Below are 14,717 nucleotides of genomic sequence, written 5' to 3' on the forward strand. Positions count from 1 at the left end.
GGTATTTAATACATGCATATAATTCACTTTGATTGTATTCATCATCTCTATCTCCCACCCTTCCCAAACAGTCCCCTTTCTGCTTTCATCCCCCACCCCTCTCTGATAGTACATATGAGAAAAAACATGACACTTAATTTTCAGAGTCTGGTTTGTTTCTCTTAACATTACCATTTTCCAGTTCCATCTATTTTCCTGCATATGACATAATTTTATTCTCCTTTATGTGGATGTACACACATCCACTGTATACATATACCACATTTTCTTTATACATTCATTTGTTAATGGGCATTCAGGCTGATTCTGTAACTTGTCTGTTGTGACTAGTGCCTTGATAAACATGGGTATGCATGTATTGACTTTGATTGTTGCAGATATATACCCAGGAGTGGTATAGGTGGATTATATGATAGTTCTATTTTTAGTTTTTTGAGAACCTTGTTACTATATTCCACAGTGGCTGTACTAATTTACATTCTCATCAACAGCATTTAAGGGCTCCTTTTCCCCTAAATTCTCACCAGTATTTATTTTTTTCTTGATAATGGACTTTCTGACTCCGGTAAGTTGGAATGTCAGAGTAGTTTTTGATTTGTCTTTCTTTGATGGCTAAAGATGTCAACCATTTTTTCCATGTGATTTATTGGCCATTTTTACTTCTTTTGAAAAGTGTCTGTTCAGTTCTTTTGGTTATTTATTAATTGAGTTGCTTTTCTGTTAAATTTTTTGACTTCTTATATTCTGGCTATTCTCTTTCACATGAATAATTGGCAAAGATTTTCTACCATTCCTTTGGCTATCCCTTCACACTGTTGATTGTTTTCTTTGCTGTGTAGAACCTTTTTAATTTTGTGTAATCCCATTTGTCAATTCTTGCTATTATTTCTTGAGTTATTTGAGTCATGTTCAGAAAATCATTGCCTATACCTGAAAACTGAAGTGTTTTCCTGTAGTACTTTCAGTTTCAAGTCTTACAATAAGGTCTTTGATTCTTTTTTTAAAAAACTTTTTTAGTTGTTAATGTACCTTTTATTTTTTTTTTACATGTGGTGCTGAGGTTTGAACCCAGTGCCTCACACATGCTAGGCAAGCGCTCTACCGCTGAACTACAACCCCAGACCAAGGTCTTTGATTAATTGTGAGTTGATTTTTATACAGTGAGGGATGGGGATCGTTTTAATATTCTACAGATGTAATTCTAATTTTCCCAGCATCATTTTCTGCAGAGGCTGTCTTTTCTCCAACATGTGTTTTGGTTCTTTTGTGGGGAATTAGATAGTTGTAGAGGATTCTTATTTCATTGGTTCATGTGTTTATTATGCCAATACCATGCTCTTTTTGTTTTGTTATAACACATCTATAGCATATTTTGAAATTGGGTATTGTGATGCCTCTGATCTTATACTTTTTGTTCAGGATTGCTTTGGCAACTTGGGAATTTTATGTTTCATATGAATTTTGGGATCTTTTTCAAGTTCTCTAAATAATATCATTGGTGTTTTGATGGGGATTGTATTGAATCTGTAGGTTGCTTTTGCTGTATGACCATTTTAACAATCCACGAATATGGAAGGTGTTTACATCTTCTAGTGTCTTTAGTTTCTTTCTTCAGTGTTTTATAATTTTTATCATAGAGGTCTTTCACCTACTTAAGTTTATTTTTGGGTATTTTATTATTAATATTTTTGCAGCCATTTCCTCTTGATTTTTTTTCTCATTAAGTTCATTGTTGATGTATAGGAAGCTACTGATTTTTTGTATATTCAGTTTGTGGTGTATTACATTTATGTTGAACATGTTTGCATATGTTGAACCAAGCTTACTTATATCCTTGGGATGAAACCAACTTGATAATGGTGTATCATCTTTTTCTAAAAATATTTAGGTGGACACAATGTCTTTATTTTATTTTTATGTGGTGCTGAGGATCGTACTCGGTGTCTCACATATGATAGGTGAGCACTCAACCTCTGAGCCACAACTCCAGCCCCTGGTGTATGATCTTTTCAGTGTGCAGTTGAATTTTATTTGTGGGCATTTTGTTGAGGATTTTTGTATCTTTGTTCATCAATGACATTGGTCTGTGTTTTTTTTTTTCGTTGTTGTTGTGACCCTATGGGTTTAGGTGGTAGGATAATGCTGGCTTTGTAAGATGAGTTTGGAATAGTTCTTCCCTTTTTATTTTATGGAATAGTTTGAGTAATTTTGGTATTCTTTAAAAGCCTGGTAAAATTCAGTAGTGAATCTGTCTGGATCACTTTTCCTTGTTAGGTGACTTTTTATTACTACTTTTATCTCATAGCTTGTTATTGATATGTGTAGACTTTCTGTATCCTGCTTCGGTTTTGGTAGATCATATGTGTCTAGAAAATTGTCCATTTCTTCTAGATTTTCCATTATATTGTAATTTTTCAAAGTGTTTATTAATGACCTGGAGTCCAGTAATTACTGTTGTAATATACACTCTTTCATCTCTGATTTTATTGGAGTCTTCTCTCTTTTTTTGCTTAATTTGGCTAAGGGTTTGTCAATTTGGTTTATCTTTTCAAAGAACCAGCTCTTTTTCATTGATCCTTTTTATTGTTTTAGTCTCTATATTTGCTTCAACTAATTTCTAATTTTGGGTTCCATTTGTTCTTGCTTGTTTTTTTTTTCCCTTTTTATATTTTTTTAGTTGTCCATGGACCTTTATTTTACTTAGTTATATGTGGTGCTGAGAATCGAACCCAGTGCCTCACACATTCTAGGAAAGTACTTTACCACTGAGCTATAACCCTAGCCCTTTTGCTTGCTTTTGGATTCCATTTCATTGTAATATCATTCTCCATCATTTTACTTTCAGCCTATTTGTCTTTGTAGTGAGGTGAGTTACAAATAGCAAACAGATGTTTTTTAATCCAGTCAGCTAGTCTTCATTTTTTTAAATTGAAGAATTCAGACCATGAATATTCAGGATTATTATTGAAAGACATGTACTAGTTCCTGTTATTTTATTGTTTTTCTTCTGAGAATTTTGTGTTCAGTTCTTCCTTATTTACCTGAAGGGGTTTGATGGTTTACTGTTATAATCATATTTGCTTTGTTTTTCTTCTAGTGAGATTTATTCTTTCATGTGCTCTTGAGGTTGTATTTTCTTGCTTTCTCAGCTGGGTATATGATTCCTTTGAGTGTCTTCTGTAATGCTGGTTTAATGACCATGAATTCTTTTAGTTTTTAAAAGAATCATTTAGTTTATAAAAGAATTCTTTAGTTTATTTCTTGGGAAATCTTTATTTCTCCAATTCTAAAAGATAACTTTGTCGGATATAATAATAATCTAGGCTGGCAGTTATTTTCTTTTAGGGCTTAAAATATATCATTTCATGCCTTCCTGGCTGTTAAGGTTTTGGCTAAGAAATCATTTTGTTTTGATGGTTTTGCCTTGATAAATGACTTGTGTTTTTCTCTTAGAGCTTTTAATACTTTTTTTCTCTATTTTTAGCATTTTAAATACATATTATGTTCTGAAGAGGTTCTATTTTGGTTATTTGGGGTTCTAAATGCCTCTAGTACCTGGATGTTCATATCATTCCCCAGATTTGGGAAAAATTTCTTCTATTATTTCACTGAGTAGGTTTTCTGTGCTATTAGCCTGTAGTTCTGCTCCTTCCTCTAGATATATGAGTCTTAAGTTTGTTCTTTTAATTTGCCCAGAATATGTTTTACTCATAGTTTCTTATTTTCTTTTTACTTAAATTACTGTCTAAATGAGGCCAGTCCCAGGTATAAAACTTATGTACCAGCTTGCTATGCAGAGCCCAAGTCTCTTGTCTGCTCAGACTGCATATTTGCAGGGTGGCAGACTGTACTCCTGGAGATATTTCAACCTGCTGAAGGTGCACTTCTCCCTGCTGTGCCACCTCGGAGCTCAGTGTTAGTGTACTCTTATTCTAAATATTATTATTGCTGGGTTTCACATGGTCACTAACTCTCCACAATTGCACTTCAGTGTTTTCCTATGGGTCCCACACCTCAACATGCAGCTGCATACCATTCTTGTTTTAGTTCAACCTCATGGAGCAGCAAGTAAGTCTGACTGTTTCCAATCTGCCATCTTCCTCTTTCTAATATCTCTGATGATCATATACTGCTAAATCTTTATGTCCAGACTGGATTCTGTTCTGAGTTCCTTGTGTATTCAGTTTTCTTTATATGTCCACTGGATCCATTAGGAGTAGGTATGTCGTATCCAAATCTTAAACCCCAGTCTGGCTAGACTGTGAGTCTCTGTGACAAGGGACATTAGCTAATCTCAGCTTGAAGGCAAGGGTCATGCTTTATTCTTTTTATCGTCCCAGCATACAGCATAATGACCCGCTTTAGGAGTGTAGAAGGGAGAAAATGTGTACTTTATTCCTTCAGAGGGATAATGATAGGAGCCACATCCCACCTCCCCACCTTTGTGATTGGTGAAATTGGGAGAAGGAATTGGATATATTCAGTTTCTCTTCTGGGTCCTTCTATTTATGATTTCCCTAGACTTAGCAGAATGGTAAGTTATGATCTGCTTTTATTTTTATCTATATTATAAGCATTTCCTAAACTTACAATTTAGAGGTGATGGTTTGGATTATGATAACCTAGTATCAATTTTTGGTGATTTAAATTCTAGCATACCATTTTTGTGGTATTGGGGATTGAATCCAGTGTTTCACACATGCTAGGCAAGTACTCTGCCAGTGAGCGACATCCCCCTACCCAAATTTCAGCATACTTTAAGCTTGGAAGCTGCTTCTTTCTTTCTTTCTTTTTGTTCTGGGGATTGAACCCAGAGCCTCAAGCATCTTAAACATGTGCTCTACTGCTGAGCTACATCCCCCCAGCCTCCAGACTTTTTTTTTTTCCTCAAAAGATAAGTATGTTTATACACACAAAGACTATGGCAATATAGCAGTAATTGATGATAATTGATGTGTTGATTTCTAAGTGTCAGATTCTGTGTTTGGCATTTTGAAACATTTTCCTTTTTACTTCATAACTCTGGAATAGGTAGTATTTCCTCTTTACAGATGAGGAAGTACTCTTAGGTGTAGAGAGGCTAAGGAATATATTTGACATCAGTCATATAGAATTATGTGAAATGTATTCAGCACATTCATTGTGGTGAGTGTTCATAGCATTATAATTGCTTAGCCATTGGATGATAACATTTGTTAGTGGAAATTGGAAGATTTATTTGTGAAATTCTGCAGAATTCATTTTTCTATTTCCAATATTTGCTGAAGTTAAATAAAAATTTTCAAGCCATAAAAAAAAGAATTATGTGAAATGTATTTCAAATCTTAGTCTTTCAGTGAAACTGAAAACTGTTATATACATATAGTATATATATCTACTGAGGGGAAAAGACCTGTGTAAAATAAATAGTTGTGAGTGATTTTATATTGTAGGGTGTCAGGAAGATTAAGAATCCATTTAGATTTCTTTCAGCTGATTTCTCTTGAAACTTAATTTTACTGTATTTTGTATTATTGAAGGATATATCCACCAACCCAGTCTGTTATTCACTAAGTAATTTAGGAATAAATTTTTTAGTTGAAGTAGTTTTATGTAAGTTTTTACATGCTCTTATGAATAAGAAAGAGAAATAGTTATGACAGCTGGAAGTTGGCCAGATGTATTGCCGGGGCATTGGTGTTGCTTTGAACTGGTCTGGTACTTAAAGTAACTTGGTATCCTGATGAAGATATACAGTTGTACAGAACATCAACATCAGATAAGACTACTCTGTGCCTGTGATGGTTCAAGACAAATATTCCATGTCCAAATACATAAACATTGTCTAAGCCACAAAATTCTAAACATCCCCTCTCCCAGCTGATAGGAATGACTTCTGCTTTTTTTTTTTTTAAAGCCAGTTACAGCTTTAGCCTAACATATAGTTAAGTGTTATTAAGATGTCCAATTGTAGAATTACTCCCACTTGCTGACAATAGAGCTCTTCTTCTTTAAACCTTCTTGTGAATCACTCAACACAAGCCCCAATCATATAAGTCTTTTTCAGTTCCTGCTTACACAGATACCCGGGTGTTGCTTATGGTGTATGTTCTTTTGCATTTCTCAATGTGGCAAGTTGCTAATTCAGCTTATTTAACTATAGTGGTCTTTCCCCAGCACCACCCAAAAAACAAAGATATTGAACTTCGACCCTTCCAATTCCCAAAAATTGAATTTAAATGGTTCATAGACTTTTTAAAATTGTAAAAAAAAAAAAAATCTAAAAGAAAACAGAAGAACCTATTTGTGATCTTGGGTTAGGTAAAGGAATCATAGCTATGACATAAAAACACAATGAATTGATTAAAAATTGAAAAAAATTCATAAATTGGGCTTGATAAAAATTAAACACTTATCTGTTAAGGTATCATTAAGAAGACTTAACAGACCAAAGACTGGGAGAAAATATTTACAAAACATTATTGATAATGGATTTATATTTCTGTAGTATATGAGAAGAAATCTTGTAACTCAATACTAAGAAAACAACCTAATTTAAAAATGGGCAGGAGATTTGAATAGATATAGTCCCAGTGATATGTGCTTATGAATGGCAAATAGACACACTAAATTCAAATTAAAACCAAATATACATACTACTGTCTACTCAGTAGAATGACTAAGATCAAAAAGAGTGGAAGTAACAAGCCTTGGTTAAGATGTGTAGAAATTGCAACCATTTCACATGACTGGAATTTAAAATGATATAGCCCCTATACTTTGAGGAACAGTTTATCTGTTCCTCAAAATGTTAAACAGCCCATATGACCCAGAAATTCTATGTATTTGTAGAAAAAAAATGAAAACATATTCACATAAAAACCTGTACATGAGTGTTCATAGTAGTGTTTTCTACAAATAGCCAAAAAAATCGAAACAACTCAAATATCCAGCAACAGGTGAATAAAGTGTTGTGTTTCCATACAACGGACTATGACTTTAATAATAAAAAACAACAAACTATTTAAGATAGAAGCTACAAAGGTATCTCAGAAATACTAAGTGGAAGAAGCTAGATAAAAAAGACTACATATTCCATAAGATCCTTTTGTATGAAATTTCCAGATTAGTCAAAACTATAGAGAAAAAAGAACAATTTCTGGTGTTGGGGGTAGGAGTGAGGAGTGACTGCAAAGGAGAATGGGGGAACTTCTTGGGGTGATGGAAACATGAAACATGATTGTGGTGATACTTGAACAACTGTATGAATTTACTAAAAGTTATTGGAACTGTTCACTAAAATGTGAATTTTATGGTATATAAATTATTTCTCACTTAAGACAACAGCTTATGAACTTAAAAACAATGCTAGGATTTATTGAAAAAATTCATGGGGCTGGGGTTGTGGCCTCACACATGTGGGACACTGGATTGATTCTATTCTCAGCACCAAATAAAAATAAATAAACAAAATAAAGACAAAAAAAGAAAGAAATTCATGATTCCACACTGATGATAAACCAAATGAATGGTATGAAAGAAGGGCTTATGATTATAATAGAATGATAAGTAAATGTTGACTGGTAAAATAAATGTGCAGGAAGTGGAGGAATTAAAAAATTAGCCTTTTGCAGCCATACAGGAAAAAAATTGGACCAATCAAGAACCAAGGTGATCAAATCAACCTCATTAATGAGGGGCAAGTAGATATCATGTGTCTGTTACAGATGAAACCTTGATCAAGACACATCACCTCTTAAGTAGTATTCTTGCTGAGAGTGTATATCTTGGATTTAGTCATAAAGAAATGTCAGGCAAACCTCAGATGAGGATTGTTGTATTTAAAAAGGTGGATAATAAATGGTTGTATTAAAAAATATTAATGACATAGGAAGTTTGTAAAGATGATCCAAAATAAAGAAGGCTAAGGAGGTATAACAAGGAAATGGAACACCTAAACTAGACTGAATCCTGAACTGGAAAGAGAAAAATATGCTATAAAGGCCATTATCGGGCCACTTAATTGGAACATGTACAAGAGATTAAATTTTTTTTTTAAATTAGGGTTTTTGAAGTTATTAAATTATGTTGAAGCTATGTAAGAAAATAGCCCAATTTATCTTTTTTTTTTTTTTTTCCCTGTACTGAGGATTGAACCCAGGGGTGCTTTACCACTGAACTACATTGCTAGCTGTTTTTATTTTTTATTTCAAGACAGGGTCTAAATTAAATTGCTTAGTCTAGCATTGAACTTGGTGATGCTACTGCCTGAACCTCCTTAGTAGCTGGGATTACAAGTGTATTCAACTGGGCCTGGCCCCCCCCCCCCCCCGCCCTCCCTCCTTTTTTTTTTTTTGTGGTGCTAGGATGGAACTTAGGGCCTAAAAATGCTAGGCAGGTGCTTTACCACTGAGGTACATCTCCAGCCCTGATGTAATTCTTAATAAATATGTACCATAGGGTTTAGGGGCAAAGGGCTATGATATATAAAATTCACCCATGAATAATTTTAGAAAAAAATTGTATAGAGAAAATGACTTTGTGGGAACAAGCAGAGGATAAAGGAAGTAGGCAAAATTTTACCAATAAGAGAACTGATAAAGACAATCTGGGTATTCTTGGTATTTTTGTAACTTTTCTGTAAATTAGAATCTCCAAATAGAGCACTTTACAAAAAAAAAAAAAAATTAAGGATTGATGTTTTCTTGCCTTTGTGTTTTTGATTGTCTTTGTGATGATGGTGATGATGGTTCATTTTCATATATTTTAAAATATTTCATAGGCTTTTATGGAGAATTGGGAGATGAATCTGGCAAATTTATGATCGAGCTGAAGGTGGAAGTTCTCAATTTGGCAAATGAGATTGAACACTAAGTGTGGATTGTAGACCTTCATGGTAATAGAGTAAAAATATTATAATACAGTTGTGCTCCTTGAAGAATTGTTATTTTTTTCCAGAAGCTGCAAAATGGCTGATAATTTGGATGAATTTATTGAAGAAAGAAAAGCCAAGTTGGCCAAAGACAAAGCTGAATTGGAAAGTGATCCACCGTACATGGAAATGAAGGTAAAATTAATTCTAAGGATTATACTTGTGTAATCCTGTGAGAATCTTCTGTTTCATATTTTAATTTGATTATGCTGTGTCATTCTAAATCTGAAAGCCTGACTGCAGACAGATTTCAGTAATATTTGAGTGCTGTTTTGTGATTTTTATCTCACAGTATTTCTCCTCTCTCTTGTTAAGAGTTTTAATGAATAATTACATGCTTCACAAGATGGTTAGGAGACAAGTTCTTGGACAGAGAACTTCCAGAATATAACCAAATTTAAAAGCAAGTTCTTGTTTTATGTGAAAAAGTTAAGATTATTTAATGAATTGATTAAAACAATTTTCTTTGAAATGTACAGGAGTGAATTTGTTAGGGTTGTTTACTTAGTACTATTTGCTTTTCTGAATATAAATTTGTTAAAATAATTTTTTCTGTAAGCATTGTCTATAAAGTTCTCAAAGTTTTTCCCTTTTTGGTGAAAGATTGATTCATCCATTTAGCAAATGTTTAATGAGATTTTGCCAGGTATTGTGCTATGCTCTGAGAATATTGTTCTAATCTAGATAGATACATTATCATCTCTCATATATAGTTAATAAGATATAGCATATAGATTGGTCTGTGCTATATAGTTTGCCCTAGTTGAGAGTAATCATACATTTTGGTTTGCCCAAGTGATTTTTGGCTGTGTCTTATCTGGTTTTGCATTCCTCCTGGACATGGTATCATGATTGAAATAATAAATAATATAGGCACTCCGTTTATAATTTTACTTACATTGGTAATATCATATAGAATGCTAACTATGAACAAGATATGTACTGTTATTTTAATTTTCTAGATGAGTAAACTGACATATTGGAAAGCTAAGTAATGAGACTAAAATGATGAAGGTTGGTGGAATAGGCTTTAATCCGAGGCAGCCTGACTCCAGTGCTTGTACTCTAAGCCACCATGCTGGGTTGCCTTTTTTCCATAATCTGCCATGAATAAGCAAATAAGCTGTCATGTCAAAGACTTTTGCTTTTGGTGGTATTGAAGGTTGAACCCAGGACCTTGCACATGCTAGATATGTGCTCTTGCCACTGAGCTACATCCCGAGCCCTATGTATTTCATTTCATTTAGTCATAACAACCCTGTAAAGTAGGGGGAAATTCTTTTGTTATACACTTCAAGAAATAAAAGCTCAAAGCCGTTAAATAATTTTCCAGGTACACAGTGGGGGATGCAGGATTGGAACTTTCATCCAAATCCAAAGTCTTCATCACTCTGTTGTACAGAGGGCTAATGTATGGTGTTTGGAATTATGTAGTTTGGGTGGTACATAGGTTTTAATACAGGTTATTATAATCTCTAATGTTAAATAATATATACATAATAATTTTAAGTATCAGTTCAAGAATCACCTGCTCATTGAGGCTTTGTAATCCTTCTCATAGCATTTCTGGGCCTCTTAACCTGGCTTTTTGTTTTTTTTCCCCACCATAGCTCTTCCTTGTCACTCTTTACATGTCACATAATCTAATTATATATTACTTTATCATGTGTCTCCCTAACAGTTTATGCTTTAAAATGTCAGAAATTCTTGTATTATTTTTTCTCATATATTGTCAGAGCCTGGCACAATGCCTAGCATTTAACAGGAACTCAGTGAATATTTGTTAATAAGTGAATTAATTAAATATTCAAATATTTATTATATTTTTAAGTGATTTTGGCTTGTTTCTTGTCTTACGCTTAAGTTTCTTCTCTGATGTACTATGTAATTTTGTTGAGGCATTTAATATAAGTTTTGATGAATTTCATGTTTTCTGGGGTTCCTTCCTCCTACTGATTTGTAAATATTATGTCTTGTTTAGGGAAAGGCATCAGAGAAACTTTCTGAAAATAGTAAAATATTAATCTCCATGGCTAAGGAAAACATACCGCCCAACAGTCAACAGACCAGAAGTTCCTTAGGTATGTTATTAGATGTGCTAAACCCGTTTTAAGATATCTGTAGCAGGCATTCGTAAAAAAGTTTTGTCTTGTCAGAAAAAAAGATTTTTTTTAAAATCTTGCTAATTTTCCTTTGTGGAATCTTACATGTGACATGATCTACATATGAAATATAATTCATACTGAGAAACTTGTATCTTTTTTATGTGATATTGTCTTGGTTATGATTTATGGAAATCACAGTAGCAAGTTTTATTTTAACATAATTACAAATGAAAAATTTGAATGGAATTGTGTGAGAGAGAATAGGGAAACTATTATTTATGAAATGAAAATGGACTTTTGGACTTAAAAGTCAAAGAAATATACTTAAAGGATGTAAAATGTTGTTTGATGAAAGACCAGCATTTAATTATTGATGACCTTATTGCAGTTGTAAAGGTGTTAACTATAGCCGGGCTGATTCTTTGATTATGGTTTGGTATAAAAATACTTTTTGGCTTGTTGGTAAGTATACTTTTTCTTTTTAAAGAAAATGTATGAATATTTTAAAAGTACATCTTTTGAATTATTGATGATCACTGAAACTTTTTATAAAAACTCAAATATGATGAATTTATATGGTAAAAGTATATATACATATTTTTGTTACTAGGGATTGAACTCAGGGTCACTCAACCACTGAGTCACATCCCATTCCTAGTTTGTATTTTATTTAGAGACAGGGTCTTACTGAATTGCTTAGTGCCTACCTTTTACTGAGGCTGGCTTTGAATTTTTTTTTTTTTTAAGAGAGAGTGAGAGAGGGAGAAGGAGAGAGAGAGAGAGAGAGAGAGAGAGAGAGAGAGAATTTTTTTAATATTTATTTTTTAGTTATCGGCGGACACAACATCTTTGTTTGTATGTGGTACTGAGGATCAAACCCGGGCCACACGCATGCCAAGCGAGCGCGCTACCACTTGAGCCACATCCCAGCCCTTGCTGGCTTTGAATTTTTCATCTTCCTACCTCAGCCTCCTAAGCTGCTGGGATTACAGGTGTGTGCCACTGTACCTGGCAAAAGCATTTATCTTACATGCACTATTTTTCATGACCTTAGATATTCTTCAAAAATATAGCTGCTTGGCCTTTGTATGCAACTGGATAAAAAGGATGCTGATAAAAGGATGCTGTCTCTCTGCCGAAGTCTGGCTTGGCACAAATCAGGAGCCACTTGTCAAAAAGAAACTAACTTTATTTTTAGAACTACAAACGCCAAACAAAACAGCTCCAGGGAAAAACCCTCAGAGCCCAACTGCCACCACCGGCTTCCACAAGCCTCTCTCCCCCACACCAGCCTCTCAACCTCCCACAATCCTCCTCCTCTTGAGGCTGATTGGCTGGGTTGCGTGGGCAGAGCCAAAGAAGTCACCCAATGAGCAGCTCCGTGGAGGAGCCAATCAGCTAGATGTTGCTGGGGCCGCTGTGAGCCAATCATCAGCTGGCAGTCTGAAGGGCAGGGAAACAGCCCAATGAACATCACCGCAGAGGAGCCAATCAGCTAGATGTTGCTGGGGCCACTGTGAGCCAATCATCAGCCGGCAACTGGAAGTTTGCTGGCAGCTGGATCATCAGCCGGCAGCTGGAAGTTTGCTGGGGCCCCTTTGGCTGTGGCTCTCAACATCTCCCCCTCTCTGTTTAAACAACAAGCATGTGGCTTATGGACCGTGCCTGCCTTAGGTTGTCCAATACTACATATGGTCCTTACCCGTCTTCGGATGAGCTGACCTCAGGGCGTCAGCCTCCTGTCTTAGGTTGGTACCATTGTAATTGGATCTTACCCGTCATTGACTACCGGTCCAGTATACAGCCACACCTGTGGAGAGGTCTCAGCGGGGGGGGGGGGGGGGTGAGGTTCTTTGCCTCACCTCTGTTGACCCCCAAATTTTAGCTGAATGATCATGACAAGCAGAAGGGAGGAAGATATACCAAGTCAATTGACGGCTCCTTTTGGGAAAATTGTACCACCGATGATATCATCAGCAAAAATACCTCAACACTACCACAAGTCGCTGTACCAACAGATAGTTCACAATGCATACAAGTGACACATAGTTCTGTAAGCAGTTCAGTGCAAGTTCTGTAAGCAGTTCAGTGATGGCTATTGCAGAAACTGTAGATTAGTTTTATCTTTGTCTTCACCGGCACAGGGATAAAGATAGGAATTCTGGCAATAATGACTAAAGAAAAAATTAGGTAACATTCCAGAAGACACTAAAAGAAAACAATTTTCTTAACAATTTATGTTATCTTCATCGGCACTGGGATGAAGATAGAAATTCTGGCAATAATGGCTAAAGAAAAAATTAGGTAACATTCCAGAAGGCTCTAAAAGAAAACAATTTTCTTAACAATTTACATTATAGTAAAGAGAATTATTAAATACAATGAAAACGAAAGGTGAGAGTAAACAAACAGATCTGTTAACCTCCTTTTTTGTTTACATATTAAAACAATTCTTAACAGTTATTTACCCAATTTAAATTAAACCATTTAAATCACGTGAATAAAAAAAAATATTTGGATCCATCTTTTCATGAGCGCTCATCATATATGATATATGGAAATACGTACATTGGACATACGTACATTCAAACATATAACACAAAACACAAGTGTGCACACATAATATAATACATACAACACATAACATAATAGTAAAGGCCTTATAACTTTTTACAGGTAAAATCTCTATTGCAATGTTTAAAAACTCTATAGTTAAAAAAAAAAAAATAGAACTGATCAGCAAAACATTAACCTAGGTCTGTATGAGCTCAAAAAAATAAAATAGAACTTCATGATATGGGAAAGGGCAATAATAAAATAGATATTGAAAAAAGCATCCTGGTTCTGTCGCAGATGTAAGGATAGCCAAATTGGAGTTTTGGATATCAGCTATTATGGATTTGAGCTAAATCATCTTCTTTTTGGTCTGTAGAAATCGCTTTAGTTAATCTCTCTGGAATCCAAATCGGCTGCTGTTCTCCCTGTGGAAACACAAAAACAGGCCCCCGACTCCAGACAATCACTGGGTCAGAACCTTGGTTAATCTCTCTGAAATCCAAATCGGCTGCTGTTTTGGGTCAGAACCTTGGTTAATCTCTCTGGAATCCAAATCGGCTGCTGTTCTTCCTGTGGAAACACACAAACAGACCCCCGATTCCAGACAATTACTGGGTCAGGACCTTTCCATTGTCCTGTTAGAATATCTTTCCAAAGTACCTTGGGCTTATGTACATTTTTTGGACACATATGCCTTTCTGCAGCACTAAGTCCTGATGAATCCAAATTTAAAAAGTTTAGAGTAAAAAGAGTTATTTTAAGTTTATCTTTGGGGAATATATACCCCTTCCCAATTCCGTCTTTTTGCTTTAATAAGTACATTTTAATAGTTTGATGAGCTCTTTCAACTATGCCTTGTCCCTGTGGATTGTATGGGATTCCTGTTATATGAGTAATGCCAAATGATGAGCAAAATTGTTTAAAAGAAGTAGACGTATAACCAGGGGCATTATCTGTTTTTAACTGTTTTGGAATGCCCACAGTGGCAAAATTTTGTAAGCAATGAGCTATAACATCTTTAGTTTTTTCGCCGGCATGAAGGGAGCCCATCAAAAATCCAGAAGAAGTATCAACTGTAACATGCAAATATTTTAATTTTCCAAATTCTGGCAAGTGTGTGACGTCCATCTGCCAAATATGGTTAG

General features: G+C 34.8%; 1 protein-coding gene across 21 annotated transcripts in view; it reads left to right on the forward strand.

The window, feature by feature from the left end:
• Cspp1 (centrosome and spindle pole associated protein 1) overlaps positions 1-14,717 on the forward strand; it is a 129,948-nt gene that overhangs the window by 2,172 nt on the left and 113,059 nt on the right. For 18 of the 21 annotated variants that reach the window (XR_002483686.3, XR_013423991.1, XM_021724890.3 and 15 more), the window contains exons 2-3: positions 8,938-9,046; positions 10,893-10,992. Coding sequence is in view for 19 of the 21 variants with exons in the window: in XM_021724890.3 (XP_021580565.2) it covers positions 8,948-9,046; positions 10,893-10,992 (199 nt within the window). In the remaining 2 variants the exon portion in view is untranslated. Of the gene's footprint in view, positions 1-8,937; positions 9,047-10,892; positions 10,993-12,068; positions 12,765-14,717 lie in introns of those variants that run through there. The other 3 variants (XM_078017125.1, XM_078017126.1, XM_078017127.1) reach the window with 1 other exon arrangement.

This window comes from Ictidomys tridecemlineatus, chromosome 7, assembly GCF_052094955.1.
Source record: "Ictidomys tridecemlineatus isolate mIctTri1 chromosome 7, mIctTri1.hap1, whole genome shotgun sequence".
Classification (NCBI taxonomy): Eukaryota; Metazoa; Chordata; class Mammalia; order Rodentia; family Sciuridae; genus Ictidomys; species Ictidomys tridecemlineatus.